The sequence below is a fragment of the Lytechinus variegatus genome, chromosome 12 (assembly GCF_018143015.1).
Source record: "Lytechinus variegatus isolate NC3 chromosome 12, Lvar_3.0, whole genome shotgun sequence".
NCBI classification, from domain to species: domain Eukaryota; kingdom Metazoa; phylum Echinodermata; class Echinoidea; order Temnopleuroida; family Toxopneustidae; genus Lytechinus; species Lytechinus variegatus.
The window spans coordinates 30,614,758-30,642,158 of record NC_054751.1 but is presented as its reverse complement, the minus strand read 5'-3'; the positions used below and the strand labels follow the sequence as shown (position 1 = coordinate 30,642,158).

Below are 27,401 nucleotides of genomic sequence, written 5' to 3'. Positions count from 1 at the left end.
CCGATCTAGTCCCTCGTCTTCGTTTCTAATCGCAATCGCAAGCCATATCAAACCATTGCTTACTGTTCGTGAATATCAACCCGTCGCTCGCCTTCGGCTGTAATGCAATTTACCCAAAGAGGTGAACCAAAAAATTGATATCCTTCGCATGGCATGTTCGCTTACCCTTCGTTGATAATATTTGAGAACAGTAAATGATCGCATGATTTGACGAAAAACTATATTTGAATTCATTGAATTCGCGTGCATCTCGTGATTTTTTTTCCATTCGTCACCCTTCGTCTGCTTACTTTCGGTCAGGCGTGAGGAGGGTTTTATGGACGAAACTGCTTTTCCGGTTCATCAAGCTCTAAAAAAGATCTCCCAGCTTTCAGTGTAAGCCTTTTCTCGTTGAGGTTGAGGTTAATTGATCACATCGGGCATGGTGGCTCAGTGGTAGAGCGTCCGCCTCATGAACGGGAGGTCGTGGGTTCGATCCTCGGCCGAGTCATACCAAAAACTTATAAAAATGGGACCTTCTGCCTTCTTGCTTGGTGCTCAGCATTTAGATTGGAGAAGGGTAATAATAAAATGTTATGTTATGCAGGGCCCGCTGGTAGAGCAGTTTCCTAACTGAAGTGGCTACCCTGGGTAAATAAAACGTTATTATTATTATTTATTATTATTATTATTATCATTCTTGCTATCTTTATTTATATGTTGTAATTACATTGCATGCAACTTTGACAGATTATATAAGGCCTGCTTTTACATAATTATTTGCTCATTCTCCTGAAGACGACAAGAACACACTTGTTGAAACATCGATATTGTGAGGTCCTTTTTAGGATCAACACTTGCCCAAGAAAGATACATGGTTTACCGTGAAACCTACTACACTAATATGATCTTGTTGACAATTTTATGGCCATTTGGGGTGAATTGACATATCCCCCCAAAGACCTCCCAGTTGAATATACTTAACGGACGGCATTTTAATTCAGTTACTAGTACTGTGTTCTACAACCCTCCGAACCGTAGATCGAAAATTCTTTCATTTTGAGTTGCGTTTAAACGGAACTCTTATTGCGCCCAGAGACTGGAAGGAAGAGTCAATATTTATTTATCTATTTATTCATTCGTTTATTTATTTATTTACTTATATATATATATATACATATATACTCTAAACAAATGTTTACCGAAACTCTGGAATTCTCAGGACAAAGTAATAAAAGAGGCAGCTTATCTGAACCGATTTAAACTACTCATCAAAAAAAAAAAAATCTGAATTCTTATTGATTCAATCAAATACTTTGTGAACTTTATACTTATCCACGGTAGTGTTGATTTTTTTAAAGTCAATATTTAATTTTGTATATAGTGTATATACATTTGTGTTACTGTGTCTATATTTACATGTTAATTAATAAAACTTTGCTGATTATTTTCTACTCTACATATATCATATTATCCTTGTAAGATCTTTCAAAATTGCTTTTTAGTAGACCCCTCCACTTCTTTTTTCATTTCATTGGTACGTTTCAATCCTGTTATTCAGTTGATGCATTTTTTTTAATGTGAAAATGATTTATTGCAAAATGTACTTTGAGGATTTGTGAAATATATCAATAAATAAATGAATTAAAAAACGGGAACATGCTTGTTGGTTGGGTAAATTTTTTTGTCAATTTTACGTAATGTTGCGTTGAAATTTAATTTAATTTAATTGATGCTTAATTCTATTCCATATATATTGTTCGTTAATCAATGATTTTAAAATGTTTACTTCGTCAATGTTCGACACGGCCCCAATGGAAATCAGTCTGTGAACTGTTTGGGCTTTTTAATCTTATCTTATCTCTAAATCTTATCTTATAAATAGCCTAATATGGAGTAAAATACATACCCAGTAATCATGCATGCATGTTCCCTTTCTACCCAATATTGGGTAAAAATTTTCTGTGTTTTTAGAGTACTTAAAAAATGACCAGCAGCACATCCTGATAGGGTAAATTTCCAAAAATTCATGAAGTACAATACAAGCAAAAAAAATGAACGAAAACACAATTACAGAATTCTATATCAAAACTTAAATCTACTATCAGCACGCAGTATTAATTTCCGTTTTACGAATTCTACCTCATCATACGATAGAAAATGGTATATAGACGATCACCTCATAACAAAAGAAGATGAAATTATTACTTTTGTTTCAAAAACTCGGTGGACATTGTTAAAATTATTTAAATAGTATCATCGCTTATTACGTGTTTTTTTTAAATAGTAGCCTATAAAATGATACATCTGTATATTATTCTAAGGAAAAAATATAATCTCAGATAGCGTAATTCATTGAATATATATATATAAGCACCATGAAAGAAAAAAAATATAATGTCCTTGCCAACTGGATTTTAGAAACTGCGATTGTGCTTTCAAAAAAAAATAAACGACTAACATACCAATATTTGGAACAAGTAGCAAAAGAAAATGTTGGGATGAGAAACCTTCTAAACCTACAATGGTAAACACTATATATGATTTAAGAAAATGTCATACTACTCCAACATGCCCGAAATATATATATATATATATATATACACGTATATACATTTTTAACATCAGATGAATTGTTACTGGATCAAGACATCTTCGTACTAAATAGTACTTGCCATTGTGCTTCAGTCTGACTTGGTGATATACTTCAAACGCACACACACACGGAAACACATCATTTTCAGTGAATCTGATACGGAATTACAATTCAAGGGTCGTGTTGCCCAGGGGTTTAGCAGTGGACTCATAATCGTAAGTTGTGAGTTTAGTTCGAATCCTCGCTTTGTCCACTTTAATACAAATAAGAATTAAATCAAATAAAAAAAGAGAGTAATTTATGTCGTCAGCCAGCCGTAAATAATTGTTTCCCATGTAATTGGTTATAATATACCAGCTTGGCGCTTACCAGAAAAGGCCTGTCCTATCGAGTTCCCACGGGGGTAAGCTTACACAAATAACAGAATAACAAGTAAGTGATTGCAAGTTATAACTACACAATGCTTTGAAAGTCATTTCTTTGAAGTTGATATTGTGGAGATGGTTGGGGCGTCGGATGACTTCCGCCCGTTTCGAAAGAGGGAAAGGACACCTTGGCGAAAGGCCTTGTTACCAAAGCCGTAGAGATACGGATTGATGGCGCAGACAGAATAGACCAAGGCATGGGACAGAGAGAACGCAAGCGGGCTGATCAATATGTTCAGAGTGAAGGTGGTGGTGAGGATGAAGATGGCAAATGGCAGAACGCAAATGGTGAAGCTGAAGATTAAGATGAAGAGAAACACTGCGGATTTCACCTCTCGCTTCCGTCTTGCTCTCTCCCTTCTTTCTCTCTCCCGAAGGGCAGGCCTAGCATTGGGTTCGATCTGGTCAGCCTGTCCAGTCGGTCGAACGGTCGACTGGTCGACAACGGCACGGATATGCCGACGCAACACCATAAAGATCCGTGTGTATATCAGTAACATGGGAAGGGCCGGGAATATAAAGGTTGTGAACAGGAAAGTGACGTAGCTCTTATGCACGATGACGAACATTCTGCAGCCAACTGCAGGATCCACCTTTTCCTTGTTGCTTATCGGCGTGGCCAAAGGGAGGATGAGACCAAAGAATGCCGCGTACACCAATATGCCACCGAGAGCAATCGCCACGCGGCGCTTCGTCAAGATGGTCGGGGCATGAAGCGAGTGGCAGATGGAGATGTACCGCTCGATGGTCAAGGCAAGGACATTGAGCGTGAAAAAGAACCCAGTGAAAAACGCCACGCAGAGGACAAGAAGACACCCCGGGTTCTGCCTGATGACAAAGGCATCCAACAGGCCTTGTAGTGGGTAGGTTATGGCACATACGGACAGCCCCGCGACAAACGTTGTCAGATTGAATACGTTCGAAATCGTCCGTAGATCTCTACATTTGATGAAGGCCAGGATCAGGAGGACGTTGCCGATGGTGCCGACGATTGATATCGTGAAGTTGGTCGCAATCGTGACAATCACATACGTACTAGCCATGGTGTTCGCCTCACAGCAATCACTTCAGCTATTGCCTTGTCGTGTTTGAATGCCGAGTCTTAAATTCCCGCTGGCCGCTGCTGGAGAAAATCAATGAACTGAACGGTCATTCAATATCCAAGACAAAATATCTTCATTGATTCATCATGGTCAATTGGCCCACTAAGTGTTCCAAATGTAACAAATTGCACAATTCTAACGTATAAGTCCGTAATCCTTTCTCTTTCTTGAAGAGTACAAATACCTTGTACTTGTGTTTTCGACTCGATCGTTTTAGTATTATTGAATCAAAATATGAAGAGCGAGAAACGAGCAATTCAAAAGATTTTTTTTGAGAAGGCCAGTTGAATGAAAGAAATTACCATATACCTGTCTGTCAAACATCATAGTGTGACGTGTAAAATGTTAACGTCTTGAGTGTGTCAGTCGAACAATTCCAGTACTTTAATACAGCTTATTCTAGAGAATTCTATGACATCGCAATATTGACACTTTTCAAAACTCTTTACCGAGCTGTAAATCGTGCTTCTCTTAATTACCATTTTTTAATGATAATACTATTTCCCCCTGAAATGTCTGTGAGTCAAGGTCGATGGATAATACCTTATTTAGATGAAGTAAGCCCATGCGCTCGGTACACTGACTGGCTTGTGTGGTCTTACAAAACCTTTAAAAATGTATTCCCAATCGCACGAATAAGGTGTAATAGATAATCGTTTTCTCAAGACAGACTGCAGAAAAATATTGCTGATCACTCAAGGACGATGTGTAGTACTTATTGTTATTATTATTATTAGAAGTAGTGTTGTCGTAAGAAGATGTGCAGTGAAGGGCAATCGATTTAATTTTCTTATGTAGCAGGACCGTCGTGAGGGAAAAGGCAGAAAGTACGTGGAAACCCCCAAAGTCGGTGTTGATATGATCATATAATAAAATAATGTTGGAAGCATTCGTAATAAAATGTAATCAGGCAATACTGAGTTATTAGGGATTGTGTCGAGAGGATAGGGATCTCATTAATTTGGAGCCCACACAGTGCGTGACATTAAACACATAAATCGTGTTCGAAGTCTGCAAAGACAGTATAGAAAGTTGTAGGCCTACTTTTAATTTCAATCAACGTGGGCAGTTCGTTCGTTTACCTTAAGTCAATATCAAACATAAGAAGTATTCAAACCTTGGATAGCCAAACGATGTAATTGGAAATTTCACCCATGCGTTATTTACATGTATATGCAGAAGTCAATAAGATTATGAGACTTTTTGAGTTGTGTTTTATGGATCTTCCAAAGTTACTTTCGTCAATTTAGGTATGCGCCGTAGGCATTCTTCTGTTTGAATGTAATGTACTTTGAACTACTTTCCTTTTCTCCCTTCCCTCCCAGTAAGAACTACAAAAGATGTATGTTAAGCATGTTAAATGCATGTTTGAATGATCTTCGTCTGCTTAACATTTTCTCAAAGGAAATTAAAAGTACAAGTATAAATGCTACACTGCGAAATCACCGGTGTAGATTTAACACCAGCCTGGAATCTATAGTCCACATCACCAGAGAAGTATATTGAAACAATACCAGTTTGGAAGCAATCCAATGTTGTTTTAATTGTATAAACATCTATCTAGGGCGCGTAAAACACAAGGTTGGTTCATCATTCGTTCTCAAAGTCATTCTTAACATATGAATAGCATTATGAAACTTCCACCTGGAGCCCGTAACACAAAACTTAGCAATGATCGTAGAACATTTTCTACGATATATTCCATTTACTACAATGGACGGGAAATCAATTGTGAAAATCAAGCCTACAATCCAGTGGCGTACCGTTGGTCATGGCATTGGGGGGGGGGCACCAGCAAAAATTTTGAGTCACTAGTGAGCGCGCGAAGCGCGCCCAGTTGCAAGGTATACTGACCTAATAGAGTCACTTTAAGGACAGTGCCATTAAACGGATATGTATGTCATTGATCAAATAATGCGAGCGCGAAGCGCGAGCTTAAAATTTTTGATATACAGACCTAAAAAGGGACACTATAATAAATCTTTTCTAATCATGATACGTACCTGTCTCACTAAATAATGCGAGCGCAAAGCGTGAGCTGAAATTTGTGTAAATATTGACCCCAAACAGGAAGATTTTAAGGACTACATTTTAGGAATCCATTAAGAGTATACACATCTCACCATGGTCATCTAATGCGAGTGCCAATAAGCGCTTGCTGATTTTGTTAGAATTACATCTAAACATGCACATAATGCACTTGTAATCATGATTAACATACCCATCTCACTAATGAAATCTTGCGAGCGCGAAGCGCGAGCTGAAAATTTAGGAAATTCAGACCCGAAGAGGGGCATTGTTTGTAGAAATTCACGAAGACCATACGTAGTTCACTTACCATGTGATGCGAGCGCGAAGCACGAGCTGAAAATTTTTGATATTCAGATCAGAAAAAGTGACATTTTAAGGACTAATTCTAGGAATTCATAGAGAGCAGACATATTTCACCAATCCACTACTGCGAAGGAAATGTTTTATATTAAGACCTTACAATGGGGCAATCACTTTAAGTAGTCATGAAAAAGAAGCATACTATTGTACATAAAACAATAACTCGAAGTGCGAGAAATATATTTGGCAGTATGTTGTATATGGACTTGAAAACGGGAGAATTTAGTATAACAGGGTTATATATCTCGTTAAACAGACAATGCGAGCACCAGGAACGATGAAGACATAAGCCCTGAGAAAATTATGTTTCGTAAAGTTATGAAAAAAACATTCTTATGTAATATAACATAAAATAATTACGATATAATATAACATTACAATGAACAACAATATCTTTTCCCCACTACATTTATCTTCCTTTCTCCCTCTTTTTCTCCTTTTCCCCGTTTTTTTGGGGGGGTCAGCCGATGGGGGGGGGGTGGCACGTGCCCCCCATGCCCCCCGTAGTTACGCCACTGCTACAATCAATCGCTAACATTTGTGTTACGGGACCCAGGTGTTAGAATAAATCGAAATTGGTGTCGTTTAACACTTTTCTGGTGTAGACGTATATCGATTCCGGGCTGGTGTTAAACACCAGACTTTTTGCAGTGCATTAGTCCGTGGGCCAGAGGGCCACTGTGCACCCCCCTTCTGACCCTCTAGTGTCAGAAAGCAAAACAAAACATTCTTTTGTTTTCTGACCCTCTAGTGTCAGAAAACAAAAGAATGTTTCCACAGATATCCTTATTTTTTTTAAAGCTTATATATAAAACAATGCCACACAGCAAAAACTGTGGTGTTAACCGCTGTACATAGAGGACCACACCAGTTATTTTACACCGGTGTTAAATTGGTGTTGTTATTTATACACCTATAGGTGTTAATACAACACCTTCGGTTGTTACATTTACACTCTTTGATGTTATGTTCAATCTCTAGGGTGTAATTTTAACACCTCAGGGTGTGGTCCTCTATTAACATTAACACCAACTGGTGTCAGTTTTAACACAGCAGTTTTTTCAGTGTATACTTTCATGTTTTATTTATGTAATGTTCTACAAATCCATGATTTTATGCATTTAACCTTGGAATAATTATATTTCAACTCTCAAGAAAAGAATTACCCACTACAGTATCATCTCTATTTAGAAGGAATGACGAGATTCCCAGCTACCCTACTCGTCAAACTCATTATTATCATCTTACACGTACTCGTACTTTTAAACGTTAATTGAAAACTTATATTTTAACAAATATCTAAATGACAATTCCCCGGCTTCCTAGTTTTCATCTTAGCTATTTTCAGTCCACCTCCCTCTGTTCTTCTTTTTTTTCACTCCTTTCGTTTTTTTTAGGAAATATTTTTTTTTCTTTCTCTTATTGTAACATATTGATATTAAAACAACTTGACAACTACTTATAATTTTATTAATCAGGAAACTCTAAATTACAAGCTCTGCTTTTTAATAGTTTGCCCATCATATCATCTTATTGATATATCTGTCTCCAATCTGAATGTTCGATTGTATAACATTTGTCTTATTTATTATGAATAATGGTGATGTCTTGTATTATTTTATTGATGATTTACTGTCTTTTGATGGAAGTTACATTGTATTTGTTATTTTATGAGATATGAAAATAAACCAAACTGAACTGAATGTTTAATATTATTTAGTTCGAGCCATACTACTTATAAACTGTCGTGATTCAGGTCGGATCTAATGTGAAATATAATTTATTGCGTATACAAATACAAACGCCCCTCCCCGTTTATTAGACCTATCACGTCGAATAATGTCGTAATTCTCAAGGGTTACACTTCGTAATTCCGAAGGTTCTTTATTCCAAAGGTTCGTAATTCTGAAACACGCAAATTGCCTATACCTCGATGTTCGTTAATCCGAAAACGTAAAAGTGTTCGTTAATCCGAACATGATTCCGAAGGTTCGATAATCCGAAAACGAAATAAGGTTTGATGTTCCGAAGGTTCGTTAATCCGAAAACAGAATAAGGTTCGTTGTTCCGAAGGTTCGTTAGTCCGAAAACGAACTAAGTTTTCGGATTAACGAACCTGCGGAATTACGAACCTCACTTCGTTTTCGGACTAACGAACCTTCGGAATTACGAACCTCATTTCGTTTTCAGACTAACGAACCCTCGGAATTACGAACCTTCGGAAAAACGAACCTTCGGAATAACGAACCTTCGGAATAACGAAGCTTCGGAATTACGAATGTATGCGGTTCGCAAGTTTAACTGTATCATTAATAATGAGGTTACACAGCCAAGTTTCAGATATACAAAGAATGAAAAAAATAAATTTGGTCAATAAAAATGTCTTTTCTTTATGTTTATCAACAATGCTCCCGGCGATTTATATGACAAATTTCATACTTTTACATTTATTAAAACTTCTACAGTGCAATTCATAATCTTGGTTATTACTATGTGGATCGTATTGACAGATTTCATCATCTTTTCATTGACCTTTGACCTTGAAAAAAGCGTTTTCCCCAACCAGTATTCCTCCTAACTTTTTGTGGGTAAATGTTGACACCCATACCTACTCAAATCAGTCAAAAAACATTTCCAATAATTTTATTCCAGGTTACTAATTGCGGGATACTACTGGAAGGTACTTTCATTTTCAACATAGTTACACTGTAAAGATCAAATTCACTGTAATTAGGATCATTATTTGTAGGCCAGGGGTTCTCAAACTTTTTCCTTGAAGGGCCAGACGAGACTCCAAGAAAACCTTAAAGGGCCGGGGTGATGGATACTTAGAAAAACAAAATGTGCGCGAAGCGCAAAGACACTTGCAGTCGGGGTCCTAGATGCTCTCTTGTGCAATCTGGCGCTTATTTTGGAAGCATTTAATCCAACATTAACACATTTTATATCAGTTTCATAAGGAATGCAGGCAAAATTAGAAAATAATTTAAAGATACAACGAGAGTCAATATTAATGATAACCAAATTGTAGTACTTTGTTAAAAGGAATCTAGATTGTATCTATACACACATGGTATTGGAGAGACAGATAATGTTTGTTTGTAGTCAAAGTAGAATTAATAATAGAGCATGTCTGTTGTAGACTATAACAAGGATGTCAGTCTCATAGTCACTTTCGATATGGGAAACGTGGCAGTCTGTCAGCAAAAAATGATTGCTTGCCTTGGCACAAAAGGTGTAATTGCCAAATGTTCACTGGTCAAGCAGGCCTCCCTCACTTTTTTTCCAAAACCATGTACAAAAGGCCCCTGTCAAGGTACTTCGTCACAACAAAGTGACGTTACCTCCAACTACGTCACTTTGTTGTTCACTTCGTCATCATTCTCTTGATCTTCAAAATCCTCAATTTGAAAATCCAAATCTAGATAAAATTCTGGGTTTTCTTTCATTTCGGATCAAAGTATTCAATGTGGAGAAAACGTACCCTCGCAAGAGGTTTTGCATGCAAGTAGAGCTTCACGTGGGAGAGCCAATCACGCCTCTCGTACAGACAGTGACGTCATAAAAAACCCAATTTCGCGGACGTAATTCGGCGTGTTTGAAGCATTCAGAGAGAGAAATTTAAACTATCAATTAACTGAGTTTCATTTGTCTCCATGATAAATGATGTACACCATCGTGTTCTCCTTTTTTTCTCCTTTAATTTGATATATGATTCACCATTTTACGATTTTCAATATATTTATACTTTGAAGTAGTTGGGCAATAATGCCCAACCTTTAACCAACCCTGGGCAGCATTTACTGTCTACACAACTATTGATTTATATCCGTCCAAACTGGGTAATAAAAACAAATAATTGAGTAATGAATTTACTCAATTGGATAATAATTGCCCAGAATAAATTGATGTTTTACCAACATAATTGCACTACCCTAAAATCACAACGTAGTCGACAGTATGTTGCCCAACATTTTAACACTCATACTCCAGGGGGCCATAATGCCCCTCGACAATTTTCGCGATATACCTGCCGCGCTAAATTTTTGGACCTCGCCGCTCTCTGACTTTTTACTTTCAAGTCTCGCGCAAAGTTTGAGACCAAATTTGTGACGCCCGGGTACGCGGTTACGACAATACGCAACATTATGTAAATGCAAGTCAGACCCAAAATTGCCCAAAAACGTGCTTTCATGTACAAATCCAATGCAAATTGTGTATTTAGCCAAAATCCATAAATGTATCATTATTTCTACTTTTACTGATCAAACTTAATTCATTTTGCCTTGTTTATGATCAAAATTAAGTCTGGAACGATTTCCATGGAAAAAATAATAAAAAAAAGTAAAAACAAAAAAATACATAAGAAAAAAACAAAACAATAAAATACATAAGAAATCGGTCTTTGTACCGGAATTTTTTTCATTCACAATTGTTAGGAATGCTATACAGAATATTTTCACCAAAAAATAGCATTCTAGGAGCTTTATTTATAGTCCAGTCAATATAGGGTTTGACCCACCACTAATTGCAACACTTGATATTCCACTGGAATGTTTTCCAGGAAGGTTCCCTGAACAACATACTAAAAGTCCCAAAAAATCCAAGCAGTGGAAATTTATGAAATTTGCATATTATGCAAATTAGCCATAAAAAGTTAGAAAAATAAGGAAAATAGTCCGAAAATTACAAATAAAGTGTCCAAAACAATTTTATTTGAGCGAAAATTCATGATAAATAACTTTAATCAATGTTTTTAATCAAAAGTGCAAAAAATCTACCTCATTTGCATAATATGCAAATAAGCATCCTTATATGGAAAAATTGTCAAGATATTGTGAGTTTTCTCTCATTGACTGCTTGAAAATTTCAATAATGTTGAAATTTACATGCTGCTATCACTAAGGACGTTGAATAGATTTAAATTTAGCTTAGTGTCTGTAGTGTCATTTGCATATTATGCAAATAAGTATGTAATAAATATTCAAGAAAACACACTGGTGATACATTCCTCAAAAATGCAAGTAGATTATTTATTGAAATTTGAATATGGCAATGCCTTAAGTTACAGGAAGTTAAAACCATATTAAAAGTCATTAAATAGACAAGCATGGGAAAATCACAAAATTTGCATCTTATGCAAATTAGCCATAAAAATTTGCAAATGAGGAAAATAATCCCAAATTTGGAAATCAAGTGCGGAAAACAATATAAATTGAACGGAAGTTCATGATAATCTTTACAAATTTAATAATTCTTCAAATAAAAAATAATGTAAATAAATCTACATCATAATTATGAGCATCCTTGTAGGAAAAGAACAAACCAGAAATTTTTATTTTTCTCACACAAACAGTTAAACCCTCATTCCACAGAGACCAAGACCACTGAAACACTGCTGTAAGACCATAAAACTTGCTTGATCTTTCAACGAACTTTTAAAGATATCTGATGTCTTACACGATTCCTGATAGATCTTTCAATGGTCTTTGTGGTCCCCCTGAGTCCAAAACTTTTTGAAACGGTTCAAAACAGTCTTTCAGCGGTCTTACAGGAAAATTGTTTTTGCTGGTCTTTCAATGAACTTTCAAAGTTCTTATTAGTCTTTCTATGATCTTTCGGCAGTCTCTCGATATTTTTTCAGAGATTACTGTAAGACTCATGAGAGATCATTGAAAAATCGTCGAAAGATAATTGAAAGACCAGGCAAAGTCTATGGAAAGAATTCTGAAGGATCACTTGATGCATAAACATCTCTGAAAGACCATTGAAAGATCTCTATAGGACAGTTGTTAGTCCACGTCCTGGACGATTTTTACTGATTGGGCAACACACACACGCCCGGGCCCGCACCCTCCACTGATTCACTTACCCCCAGTGATTCACCTTACCCACTGATTCACTTTCCCCGAAAAAAAAAAAATCTTTCATATGACTATTCAGGGTGTGTGTATGCGTGTACTGTTATGGGGTTGTAGTGTGCTGGGTGTTTGGTAGTCGTGTCGTACAAAATAACAACAGTCCAGGAGGTGGACTAGACAGTTGTTTTTCAGAGTTCTTCGAGAGGTCTTTCTGAGCCATTCCACAGAAATGACAAAATTCAGTGATCTTGGAGACTGCTGTATAAGACCTTGCCAATTTTTGGTCTTTGAAAGGCCCTTCAAAGGTCTCCCCTCTGTGGATCTAGATCAATATATTAATTATCAGCTTAATATCTGAAGTGGAATGTACATATTATGCAAAGAAGCATCCGGCATGTTATAAATAATCAAGAAAACTTGTGATATTTTCCTCTAAAATTCCACGTAGATTATATATATGTAACCTTGATGACCTTGCTTGGTTATTGACTTTTTTCATGAGCAGTTACCACCGGAGCAGATACCCCACTCATATTGTGCAAAGATGAATCAGTTCTACATGGGTCCCACTGTTTGAATGCTTCATATTTCTACCCTTGTTCTCTCCTTGACTTGGTAGAGTCTTTGCGTTTCTTGCTAGTATAGTCCACGCTATCATGCTCCTTGATTGTCATGTGATCAGTACAAGATGTCACAACCAGGGGCCCGTTGCAGAAAGAGTTGCGTTTAAACGCAAGTCAAAAAATCAATCGCAAATCTAAAATGCGCGCTGTTGATTGGTTGAAAATCAAGTTGCGCATGATTTTTACAGTTGCGTTTGATTGCAACTCTTTCTGCAACGGGCCCCAGTACAAATAAAAGCTCGTTAGCTTTGAATATTTGTTCCTTGTAGCACACCACTTGTCTTGGTGGTGAATATGAGTAACTTCCTTGGATCACGAGATCCCTGGGCATGGTTTATAAGTACTGTACCAATGAGCATTTGCCCATACGAGCGACATGAAATCCATTCATAAAGTCATGATAAAGGCTTAAAGTGTATATAGACATCTTTTCAGATACAGGAATCATGATTAGACGTCCTTGCTGAATCCAGTTGCTGCTTCAGGATGAAGCATCCGTTTTCTGTTCTTTCCTCTTTGATGAATCTCCTAAGGATGGCAACTATCTCCATATATTGTAGCTATAGTTTCTAAGCAAATCGTATGCAAATAATATCAATTTCCTGATATTTATGGCAAATGGAAATTCCTCAGTGATACAATGAACAACCAAGTAGACGTTAACAGAATAAGGACTAAGCCAACGGAACACCATTAACATCACCATCAAATACCATCCAACATTGATTAAACAGTGTGTACCCATTCCAGGATTTGTTTGCCACTTTGTGTTATTCATTGGTATACCGTGAGGGTATACAGTGGAATAAACCTTTCAGAAATTATGGTACGACTACAAGGATGTCTTCTGGAGGAATGCTGAATTTCATAGTGTCATGCAGATGTACTTTGGACAATCATACAACTCTCTGTACATACTGAAATCCGACAAGTCAAGCATAGGAGATTGAACGTCAATCAAGAGGACTTTGACAAGAACAAAACCATTACCCTTGTCTTCTTCCGACACAAGGCGCCTCAATGAGACACTGGACATAAATTGTGTCGGAAAAAAAGTTTTATAGGAAGGCTTGCGCATGTTGAGCTCCTAAAGCATCAGTAAGGTGAAGCTCAGAATAGCTACAATGCATTAGAGGACCATAGAATGGTTATAGACAAGCCTATAGTACATAATTTGTTGACCGGATTGGCAATGATCCAGGCTGTAACAACTAGCATGTTGGAAGCCCTTAATATCATGCAAGACATTGGAAGACAACAGATTTTTTAGTCTTAGTATTTACCACTGATCATGATGATGATGACGCTGCTCTGCTAGTCCTGGAACCCTGTTCTGACCCAGACATGGCCAGAAAACATATTATTTTTTAGTCAAGCGGGTGTAGCCAAACTACTGAAGAAATTGTTAAAGAAAGCAATCTGCATGAAGCTACTAGGCCAGATGGAATCTCTGTTACACTTCTTTATGAGACTACTCATCAGATCTCACCTGCCATAAGTTTGCTTTTCTTGGCCTCCCTTCTGTCGTTCCCATCCATATAAGAAAGCGATGTCAGCTCTAACAAACTACTCACCAATTTCAAATAATGTGCTTTGTTCTTGCCAATTGCATCATCTTGTCAGACTAACAACATGGTTTTAGGACGTGAAGAGCACATTTCCAGTATTTCCCTTAAATACAAATTATATTAGGATAAATATGCATGCTTAGTGATAGCAGCATAATGATTTGAACAACAGTCAATGTGAGAAAATCAAAATTTCTTGACATTTTCCATATATGGATACCTATTTGCATAATATGCAAATGAGGCAGATTTGCTAGCTTTTTAAAATAAAAACATTGTACTTATTTATTCATCATTAAAATTTTGTTCAAATTAATTGCTTTTGACATTTAATAATATAATCTTTGGATTATTTTCCTCATTTCCTATTTTTAATGGCTAATTTGCATAATATGCAAATTAATTTTCAGGCATTGCGATGAATTCTCATGCTTAGTGATAGTAGCATATAAATGTCTACATAAATCAAATGTTTTCAAGCAGTCTATATGAGAACAATTGCAATATCTTTAAATTTTTCCATATAAGGATGCTTATTTGCATAATATGCAAATTAGGTAGATTTGTTTGCGCTTTTGAATAAAAACATTGAATACAGTTATTTATCACTACTTTTCGCTCAAATCAAATTGTTTTGGACGCTTAATTTGTAATCTTTGGACTATTTTCCTTATTTTTCTAACTATTAATGGCTAATTTGCATAATATGCAAATTTCGTATGTTTCCACTGCTTGGATTTTTGGGACTTTTAGTATGTTGTTAAGGGGACCTTCCTGGAAAGCATTGCAGTGGAAAATCAAGTGTAGCAATTAGTGGCGGGTCACCCCCCTATTCTGGCTAGATTGACTGGACTATTAGTGAATCAGAGCAAAAAGCAAAAAGTATGATTTCATGAATAAATTAGCATAATTAATTCATATAAAATAAAAAAAATATAGGAATTCAGTGAAATTTACCAATGCAACTGCGTAGATTACGTCTTTTTCTACCATCATGCAAATTTTCGTTGTGATCGCGCATTCCGCGGCTGAGATCTTAAGGGGGGCCATAATTCCCCCCCCCCCCCCGGTAATACAAGAATCAAAATACCCCGGGAGATTTAGGGTCAAGTGTGTGTGTGTTAAGGTTGCCATGGTTGCTTTCAGCTTCATTCATGTTCACCTAAGTGTATCTCAATGCCACTTTTTTTGTTCATGACAAGGATACAACTTGTATTTTCAAGGCATGATTTTCTGATCGTATAATTTATGTTCGTTCAAAATCCACGTTTTTATTAAAATTTACTCGAGACTCGTACCCATCGAATGCCTGGTTGATATGATCGATATTGTGATTTCTGAATGGTTCGAAACTATCATATTCCTAAATTCTCACATTTGATTGACATTCGCTACTCGAATCAAGTACGTTGATTATTAATTCATGAACATTTAGTTCGTATTGAATTCCGGTGTCAATATGATCTCGTCCTCAAATTCTACCAAGGGTCTTTTTGCTTTTTCTGCAGTAGCATTGATTATTATACTAGTAATCGCTGTCACGGCGGGTGATAATGTATCAAGAGTCAGTCGGTAACCAGTACGAATCTTGAGGTTCGATCGACTCGATAGGTTAGGCTCTCTCTCTCTCTCCTGATACCAATTCGGGCAGAATTTCGATTTGTGACCGATTGCTGAGCATTTATGGCATTGCAGTCTGGCTCCAAGTCTGCAGTTAGACCTGTTCAAGGAAAGCTGTAGATGAAAAGAAAATGTAAATGTTGATGGGAAATATGTTTTACTTTTAAATGCCGGAAATGGAAAATAACAATTCAATTCTTTTATTTCATTTCCATTCAAAACACAATACAAAGTAATATAAAGCTATACAAATCAAGTACAATTTTACAGAAGGGCATTCTTACTTCGTAAAACACAATGCATTTGCTTATAATAGTACCTGGAGCAGTGTATGTCTGCATAGTTAATGATGTGAAAATGGAATTGCCTGATATGCAAAGTCAATATGAATAACTGAACATTAATTTTCTTAGGATAATTCGATACAAAGTTATATGAAACAAGAATATCTTTATGATTTTTATAATTATAGCCGATACATTGTGTTTTGTATTTGCTTCATATAGCTCTGTATTTCGGGTGCCCTGAACTAGACTAGACTAAAAACCTGAAAAGCGCACTTTAACGTTAGTTGAAAAGGGGGCTTAAAACATAGACTAAGGGGACAAAATGACCTGACTGAATATTAAGCAATGCTAATATCACATGTGTAGGGAGGAATTGATCACTGTTTCGCTTGACAATGAGGAGAAAATTAGAATATTTAATATTTTATATAATACAAAAGAAATAGTGAGTGCATGACGTCATCAGTCTCCTCATTTACATACCAACCAGGATGTGCATATTTACTGTTTTGTGAATTTTTTTTGTCATAACTTTCTTATTTTACATCCGATTTTGATGAAATTTTCAGTGTTATGCTTATTGAATTTTTCTCTTTTAATCAAATAAATTTTTATGTTGGGGTGGACTTGTCCTTTAAGAGAGCGGTTCTACATAAATCAATAGTTATACATTTAGGAGAACGCCGCTATGAAAATCAAACGTAAAAGCACGTTTCTGATTTGTAATTTTCAGACGGGTTTATATCCAACTGCTATTTTGTTTACTCACGGGTCCATATCCCATAAGTAAGTTTTGTAGAAGACAGGTCCAAGTTCAATTTATGTATTTCCTCACCAATATAAAAAACTGTATATATATATATATATATATATATATATATATATATATATATATATATATATATACTTGGTGAATGCTATCCTTGTAATTAAGAGTGCTCGATGTTCAAATGGTATTTCCACTAGCCTTTATTGTTGCCTGAAGATCGCATCTGCGTGAAACTCTGAGTAGCAAATCAATAAAGTACTGATGAACCACACGTTATCTGTGTAACTTTATTTATTTTATATATATATATATATATATATATATATATATATATGGGTGTAGAAGAATTAAATGACATGTATAAAGAAAAACGGAACTACTGAAAAGTTCATAAGAACTTGTGATTTGTAGCTCGAATGCCTCTGTTTCTTTATGAACAATTGTTCTCCTTGGGCTATATAGACTCACACATTTTTATCAATGACATTTCATTTTTGCCGGAAAACCATGGTGTTCAATTCCTTTCATGGTATTGAGATCCCTTGGGGTTATCCCTTTATTTGTTTTTATTGAACAAAGCCAATCAAAATCTGCCGAAGCATTAAAGTGAAAATGGAAAAGCAAACATCAATATTTCAGTGTAATAAAAGGCCACTCAGCGCGCCCCCAAGCCCTATAATATGCGGCTAAATTACTTCAAAAAATAAAATAAATTTTCAATGAAACATATGAAACTAGGAAGTTCATTTCATGTTCTAACTTCTATAAAAAAAATTATTGGTCTCGCTTCAGTGTTTTTGAATATACAGTCTATTATAGTGGTGCTTTTCAGCCCGTTCCAAATTTGCATGCATGCAGCACTGCTGTGTATCCTGCACTTTGTAGCATATAATGACCCCCTTTGTACATTATGACCACGGAATTCCCTGATCTGACCAGGGAAATCTATTTGATCTAACCAGGCTCATCAATTCACAACCTTGAGCATGTTCACAAGGGCCAAAATAATATTTGACAGTCCATGTTTGATAAAAGGAGATGCACAATGATTAAGACAACGGGTCGTGTCTGTATGATGCCTTATACTATTTTTGTTTTCATTTTTAGAGAATAAGCTACTGCAGTAAGTTAAATCAATGTAACTTTTTAAAAGAAATAAAAAGTCAAAAATTTCTCTGGTAAATTTCCTTTTCGCAAATGGTGATTAGCTTGTGGATTCTCCTTTATATTTCAGCTTATTTTACTCATCCATCATTCACGTTTTCTTTCAAGTTGGTGCACTGATTCCCCTTATCAATCATCAAACAAACCTTTTTGGGGGGGTTTCTTGTCCTTCTGAACATGCCCAAGTTTATGATTAATTTGATGATATAAATACTATTTTTATGTGTAAATATCATTACAAACTGCTTCCTCCTGTGTTTACCGATTTCTTTTCATATAATAGCAACTTAAATTCATACCCAACACGGACATATCAGAATATTCACTGAGACAATCCCAGAACACTATTAGCACATAAAACACTTAGACATCATGGGCTTGGCATTATGGAATACATTGCCAGATTCACTCAAACAGTTAAGATTAATTTCTCCCTTTAAAAAAGGTATTAAAACATTATCATTGAACAAGTATTCAGAGAGTTAATTTCAAAATTGTCTTTCTCTTTATCTAATGAAACACATAATTACCAAAACAAGAAAAAAACAACCAAGACTCAAAATAAAAAATACATTGTGAGGACCAAGCGCCCCCCCCCCCCCCGTCATTTTGCACCTGCACCCTTACGTTAAGATATGTTGGATGAATAATAATTGTTTCCTGGGGCTGCTACGCAGTCAAGCTTAGCTTATAGTGGTAACCCCTGCAACCTTCTAACAATCGATATATATTAAAAGAAAATGCAATTATGTTCAATGTTTTGCTTGTTAGTTATACGTACATTATTATCGTATTTTCATTGTTCATGTGTTTATGAAAAAGTGTTGCAGAAACCAGTAAATGAATTGAAATAAACGATGTCATTTTAATATCTGAATCATGGCATAAATCCATCAGAAAAATAAGCCAGTTCGTAGTTCCTTTCTGCGCATGATCAAAAGATTCTACGCATGATCACAAGAAGGTCATTTGTACTAAAGTGACATGGTGGTTTAAAATCAAATGAGATAAGCACCAACTTTGGTGTCTTGATTATTCATATATTCTTTTGAATTGTAGTTTTCATTTACATCCACAAAAAACAACAATGCTTCCACGAACGACTGGTATTTCACAGTTTGTTAAGTACATTGTGCAACATGCTAAGATATGCATTCAAAGTAGGAATGCAACAAATACCTTCATCAAGTGGTCATTGGTGTGCTATTCTAGTCACCTGGTCTATTCAATTTCTTCATCCTGCTATGTAAGGCAAGCTTACGTAATATCTTGCTTTGAAATCTGCCTATCATGATGAAAGAAATGAAAGGTCATTTGACCAAAATTGCCCATAAAGTAACTACGAACTGGTCTATTATAGTTTTATATACTGAAAGAAGAATTGTAAGAGAAATAACATTCATCCAGTTAGTTTTGTTTTCTCCAAGGAAGTTCATTGCATAATACGTATATTTCTGAATGTCTTGATTAAACTTCGGTATGTAGGCACTAGGCAGAGTAATGATTGCTATCCTTGCTATAATTTGGCTAATCTTGTGTGTCCTTACGTTCGTTTGACGGCGATTTTGGCTCCGTGGTTTTCCACTCATTCGAGCTGGAAATTTTGTTCAAGACATGGTTGAATTGTTCGTCGATTGTCATGAGGGGTTTGTTTGTGGTATTTTGATCGCATTATTTAAAGTGTTTTTACAATTCGTAACTTTTTTTTAAATTTGTATGGGGGAGGGGTTTAAATCAGAATAGTTAGAACAGTTAACAGTTAATTAGCCTGACAGTTAGATTTAACTAAATTTATATATCTAGCCTTGAGTAGGCTCTAACGTTAGGCCGACAGAACTTAACGTTACTTATAAAACTCTAGATCTAGAAATCTATAGCTTAGACCTAGGCCTATAGGCTACTTAAAAAAAGATTTAAAAGCCCATGGAAGCCATACAACTTTAATCTTTTGAACACAATTAACATCTTTTACAACCTCTTTTTTCTCTCTCTCCCTCTTTTGTTTTCTTTATCAATCTCTCTCTCTCTTAAGTTCATCTCTCTCTGATTTTCCCCACTGTCTCTCACATTCATTTTTTCACTGTCTCATTTTCACACTCTCTGTCTCTCTCATAGAGTCACGACCCATGCAAGGGACGTTTCCCTGTGCTCCCCCCCCCTGACGAGCCAACAGAGGCCCCCTTCATCTTCCATATCCCTGTTGCAGCTGAAGACCTTTTTTTCCTTTTCTTTTTTGCTTGTCACTTTTTTTCTGGTACGAAATCCTTTATTTGCGGTTGAAGACCTTTTTTTTGCTTGTCAAATTTGGCGGACGATTTTGCCCCCTGTGGAAAATCCTAGGTACGCCACTGCCACCACTGTTTCTGTCTCACTCATTTTATCACCCCCCCCCCCCCCCCCCTCCTTTCAACAACAGCTGGCAACTGTCGATAGTTTTGTTTGCTTGTTTAACTTTATTCATCCACGGTTAAAAATAAAATATAACGGTTTTCTGCAATCAGCATATAGCTGTTTTTCAGCGAGGCCGTGATTAAAAGAAAAAATACCAGAATACAAAAGTTGTAAAAGCAAAATATTCAAACATAACCAAATAAGATGTATGATAGAAAAGCATATTCAAAATAAAGGAAAACATAGAAACATTACCAAACAGCAAATGTATCATAAAAGAAAATAAATCATGTCAACATAAGATAACACACACTTAACATGTTGGACAACATACTGTCCACAATGTTGGGTAATATGTTGGAAAAATATATATTCTGGGCAATTATTTTCCAATGAGGAAATTTATTGCCCAATTACTAGGGGTTTTTTACCCGATTTGGACCGATTTTAACCAATAGTTGTGTGGACATTGTGTTGCCCAGGGTTGGTTAACAGCTGGGCATTTTTTTGCTCAACTATTTTAAGAGTGCAAATGTTTAATAATAAGAGAAAGAATGAAGTGAAGTAGGATTATCAATTTTGTTGATTTGCCTCTCGAAAGATTTAGCACAATTAACATGCAACCACATGATACCGAAGAAATTTCCGCTTTTTTTTGGGGGGGGGGTGATCTATACGACAAAGACGCTTCTAGTTGGATGCATCTTGGAAATGAATGGGAGCCAGTGATGTGACATAATACTGAATGATGTTAAGTGTTCGCTGGGCTTTTCTTATATCATTTTCTCTTGTATCTTTTCGCGATGGAGATTTCTGTTTCCGTCTTCATGCCCGATACCGTTATCTCCACACGATGTCTACCGGCAATTGTGTTAGCTTGTGATGCTGCTAACAGTATTTCCAATTTGAATTTTATTTGTTTTTTTCTGACGTCGTCCCTAAGAATTAAATTCATGCAATCAAAGTCATTTCTAAAATCAACGCAATTATAGTCACATGGGTAATTTACGAGACAGTTTGATGAAAAAAGAACATTTGACAACTAGTAGACTTGTTAAGAGGTTGAAAATACTTTAAATAATGCCATCAAAATACCACAAACAACCCCCTCATGACAATCTACGAACGATTTAACCATGTCTTTGAAAAAATTCCAGCTCAAAAGAGTGGAAAACCACGAAGAAAATCGCCGTCAAAACAAACGAACAAACGGAAGGACACACAAGATTAGCCAAATTATAGTAAGGATAGCAAGCATTACTCTACCTAATGCCTACATACCGAAGTTTAATCAAGACATTCTGAAATATTCTTATTATGCAATGAACTGCCTTGGAGAAAAAAAACTGGATGAATGTTATTTCCTTTACAATTCTTCTTTCAGTATCTAAAAATATAACTTTCTGATGGATTTATGCCATGATATTCAGAAAATTAATATGACATCGTTTATGATTTTAGCAATGTTGATATGTACAAGTAGGAACTAAGCATAAACAAGAAAATGTTTGAAGTGCAGAGTTCCTTAAATAACATCGTATGTAAGTAACTTGTTTGCCAAAAACATGGCTCAAACTAAGCATTCACAGGAACCTTTTTTGTCTTTCTCTAATTTTTCCAAGAGCAGAAGAGGTTTAAATATAAAATTTGTTTAGCGTTTATATAGGAAACTCATAAAGTTTCAGACTGTGAACTCTTAAAGTTTATTTAACTGTGGGACCAACGACGAACTTACAAATTGTGTCATAAAACGTGTCATTAATTAAATTTTAACTCCATTGACTTTTATATTAAACCAATCGTTGGTAACTGGTCTGGTTCCTAAAAATATGAAAGTAGCCAAGGTTGTTCCAGTGTTTAAAAAAAGGCGATAGACGGATTGTCAGCAACTATCGTCCAATTTCACTCCTTACTTCCCTGTCTAAAATTCTTGAATGATTGATCTATTCTCGTTTGATAAATTTCTTATCTGATATTCATATTTTATGCGATTCCCAATTTGGTTTTAGAAAAAAAACGTTCCACTGTACACGCTTTACTTTCTTTTATTCACAAAGTGGCAAATGCTATTGATAATTCTCTGCACACAGTTGGCGTATTCCTGGACCTTTCCAAGGCCTTTGACACGATTAATCATGATATTTTGCTTTGCAATTTATCACATTATGGTGTGCGTGGAAAGCCCTTGGAATGGTTCACGAGTTACTTAACTAACAGAAAACAATATGTTTCAATAGAAGATCATATATCTCAAATGAAAACTATTTCTTGTGGTGTACAGCAAGGATCACTCCTAGGCCCACTGCTTTTCTTGTTGTATATTAATGATTTTAATAATTCATAAAATGACCTATCATTTATTCTTTTCGCGGATGACTCTCACCTTTTTTTATACACCGTAACCCTAATTCACTACTTACCATTTTGAATAGGGAATTGCAGCATGTTCAGACATGGATTCAAGCAAACAAGTTGTCACTCAATGTAAACAAAACAAATTTTATGCTTTTCAGTAACTCTCTGAATTCTTTGTCGGACCATGTAATTATGAACAAAGTTAATGTGCAACAAGTTTATTCTACCAAATTTCTCGGTCTTTACATTGATCAGGAATTATCATGGAAATGCCAAATTGATTATATATGTAAGATATCTTCTCGAAACACTGGCATTCTGAATAAACTAAAATATTTTTTCCCTGTTTACATTTTAAAAACATTATATTCCACACTTGTTTTATCCCATATGAATTGTGGAATATTAGCCTGAGTAATTGCAATACAACTTAAATTGAGAAAATATTCACGACACAAAAACGAGCGATTAGGGTGGTTAATCAAGTTGGTTTTTATTCCCATACAAATCCATTATTTTTCCAAAATAAAGTACTCAAAATTTCTGGTATACATGTATATGCATTTCAAGTTGGTATATTCATGTTTCAGCTTTCAAAAGATGAATTGCCTGATATAATTGCTTCTATGTTTCAAAGGAACAATCTAATCCACACATATCCCACCCGGCTAAGTGACTCCTATCACCTTCCGCGGACTCGCACTCTCTTTGCTCAGAGAACAATTGCATTTGAAGTGCCCAGGTTTTGGAACGATCTTCCCCATGATATGGTACATTGTGCCTCACTTAATATATTCAAACGAAAATTGAAAGCGATGCTTATCAATTCTTATAATTTCCCTGTGTAAATTTTTATAAACATGTACTTTGTTAATACGTTCTGGCTGAGTAATGAGTAATAAATACTAGTCATAGAGTGGCAGACTCCTTTTTATTTTTATTTTTTGTATTCCTTATACATATCCACAATTGTCACATTTTGGCATTACTTTATTATAATCAATTTACTTACCTCTCCTCTCCTACTCATTAAGACTGATATTTTTTCTGGATCCTGCAGACTTAACAAGCTTCGTTTTTTTTTATGCAGGTTCCCTCATATTTCACTCTTTTAAATTGTCTTTAATTCCAATTGTTATGCCTTGTCTGATTTGTATTCTCATGAGTTTTCTGATATTGTTTTCATATTGTTGTTTGTATTTGTGAAATATGTAAAATGAAGTCAAATCAAATCAAATCAAACGTTTGTAAATATAACCCCCCATGTATACGTTAGACGAGAATAAATTTAGTTGATACAAACAAAGGAATAATACACAGTCTTGAACTATATAATTATACCAATTGTAATTAGCATAATATTAAAAGTTGTATCTACACCCAACAAACTGTTCTATCTGTATTTACTTTTCTCTTCATGTCATAATATGAACGTTAATGTTAGTTGTGCCACATTTTAATCGGGAATCAGTTATAAACTGCGAAACTAAGCCATTTTATAATCGAATTTACATCATGCATGGTAATTTGAGCATAATTTATACATTGTTTATGCAAATTAGACGACATTATGGATGGATAACCAGCCCGTTGGTAAATGTTTTCTTTTCCTACATCCATACAAAGTGAGTACTGAGTAAAATGCCTAATTTTCGTGATTGAAGTGTTTTACACTATTCATGGAATTAGTATAGGTTAACTCATTAATATGTATTTATGGTAATAAGTGGTCATTTGCATAGATGTAGTGAATCCCTTGTGCCCGAATACAACCCTCTTTAAAACATATATCAATATTTATTAAATTTAGAAATTCAAAAATCACACAAAAGCTTAATATAGTACTAAAATTATGCAAAATATGCAATAAAAATATCACAAACAAAATGAATTTAACGCAAATATTGAATATTACAAAGAAACATTCTTCTCATGTACAGTTTCTTTTTTTTTTCATCATAATTAGATTTTCCCGAGTAAGACATGTTTTAATATTAAGGCGGTTTTTCTAGTGTTCAAAGCATTTTCAGTTTTATGCATAAATTACGGTAATTAGGGATCATTTGCATATTTCAAAACGTTCGTTTGTCCTATGTCTTTACCAAACCCTAAGACACATTCCAACCATTTATTATTTACATACCACATTTATTCAATTTAGATTATCCAGAATCATTTGAAAAAGAGCCACCTTTTATTGACAATGTTATAATTTATGCAAATAAGGTAATGAAATGTATGGTTACCGCATTCTTTTTTTTTCATTAGTTTTCTTATGCTACTTCCACCAAAGCTTTGCATCAAATTTGACATTTATATGAAGTAGGTTTACATTTTTACAAGTACTTTAAATAAATTACTCATTTTAGAGGCTAATTTACATAATTCATGCTAATTGGGTTAATATGCATAGATAAAGAGTGTCTCTTTGGATAATTTTATCCCAATGGTTTCGAGGAATATACATGCCAAGAGGCACATTCGTACTTAAAAATACAGTGTTCATTCCCCCCCCCCTTTGTTTGAAGTTAACAAGTCTACTAATCTACTTGCTCCGCACGAACGAGCAAGCTGCACCTGAATCACGCATACCCATTCGTGCGTGCGCATACACTATCACCCACTCTTCCACACCCACTCCATTCGTCTTGTTAGTGTGCGAGCACTTTACGCATTTCTTTTTTCTATTTAGGTAACCAACATGGGCAATTTCGTTACATACATAAATTGCCCATATAGTAAGTTGATCACACACTGTTTTTCTTATTTTGCAACTAACTGCCTCAAGGGGTGAAATGACAGAAGTGAACATCGCATTTGAAAGTGAATGTTATCATCACTGTATTTTTCTTTACAAGCCCCAACTCTAATTCTTCATCTATTGCACTGAAAGTTTAAAACAGTATGTCCAACTTTCAGACAAACATTATAATTGTGACAAATGCTTTGAATTCCATTTTTGGCACGGTGGGAAATACTGCCATGATTATCACCTACCTATGTCGTCAAGAAGTCCGAGAAACATCAAACTGGTTCACCCTGGCGTCGTTTGCCACCGGCGAATTCATGTCCTGTGTTTATTACCCGATTCAAATATTGGTTGATATATACATCATTGACAACAATCCAGCTTGTCTCTTTGCAGTGACGTTGGGTACCGCAAGTGCGATGTGCTTCACACTCAACGTCCTTGGTTTGACGGTGGAGCGTTACATTTCGATCTGCAAGCCTCTGCGAGCACCGACTTTGCTTACCCAGCGTCGCATCGGGAGTGTCATTCTGGCCATCTTCATCTACTCATTAACAACAGCAATGTTCATCCCCTACGTTACTCCCCTTGGCTTCAAAGGCAACATATCCGGTGCCGTTAATGGATGCAGACTGAGTACCGTCATTTTAAGTCGGGGCTACGTCGCATTCCTGTTTGCCAACGGGCTTCTGCCCATACCCGCCATGATCATCATCTACTGTCGCATTTTTCAAGTTCTGCGTCGCCACATCCGCACTGTATCCGATCTCACCGTGATCCAGCCAGGAACCTCTCAAGGGGAATCGGGTGATCCCGGTCGGGTAGCTGCGAATGTCAATGATCACAGAGTCTGGAAGCGCCAGGTCAAGTCTGCTGTTCTGCTCTTCATCATCGTCATCAGCTTCGCAGTCTGTTGGGTGCCTTTCGTTGTCTTCATCCTCTACCGATCGTTCACCAGTGTCGTTAGTCCGCTTGCCTATGCCATGAGCCGCTCCTTTGTTTTCCTTAATGTAGCCATCCATCCATTCGTCTACGGGTTTGGCAACAAGACTTACCGCCAAGCCATTTATTTGGTTTTCTGTGGCCCAGTGATGAAGGCATTCAGTCGTAATTCTCTGACGAGTGTGACCGTGTGATTACCTTACATGACATAAGGTTAATTAAGGTTAGATCGTGGGCGCAAGATCTTCTGTTCCCCTTTATCCAGCTCCTGGTGATATACAGTGACGTCTGGAAAATATGCGCGGTCTGGGGGAGGGACCTTATAATCAAATTTAAATTCTGCATTGCGTCACCAAAAATCCTCTTTTCAAATTATGTTAATACATCCTTAGACCCTACTACAAGCTCAGGAAGACTACTCCATCCAAAAGTTTCAGATTGTCAATGTAAACGAAAAAATAAACGCGTATTCTTATTACCTCTAATCTTGACAAGCTTGTGCGCAAGACCTCTTGTACTGGTGTGAGAATTAAGTTGCAGACATTGGGCAACATCAGGGTCATGTTAATGGAGAATCT

At 36.0% G+C, this 27,401-nt stretch overlaps 2 protein-coding genes across 2 annotated transcripts; one reads left to right on the top strand and one right to left on the bottom strand.

Moving 5' to 3' along the window:
* Positions 1 to 3,047: 3,047 nt before the first annotated feature.
* LOC121425378 (adenosine receptor A2a-like) lies at positions 3,048 to 4,043 on the bottom strand. Its single transcript, XM_041621407.1, has one exon. The coding sequence runs from the start codon at positions 4,041 to 4,043 to the stop codon at positions 3,048 to 3,050; it is 996 nt and encodes a 331-aa protein (XP_041477341.1).
* Positions 4,044 to 26,114: 22,071 nt separating this feature from the next.
* LOC121425377 (alpha-1A adrenergic receptor-like) lies at positions 26,115 to 27,017 on the top strand. The gene has a single exon (XM_041621406.1). It carries the CDS (start codon positions 26,115 to 26,117, stop codon positions 27,015 to 27,017), a length of 903 nt encoding a protein of 300 aa, XP_041477340.1.
* The last annotated feature ends 384 nt before the right edge of the window (positions 27,018 to 27,401 follow it).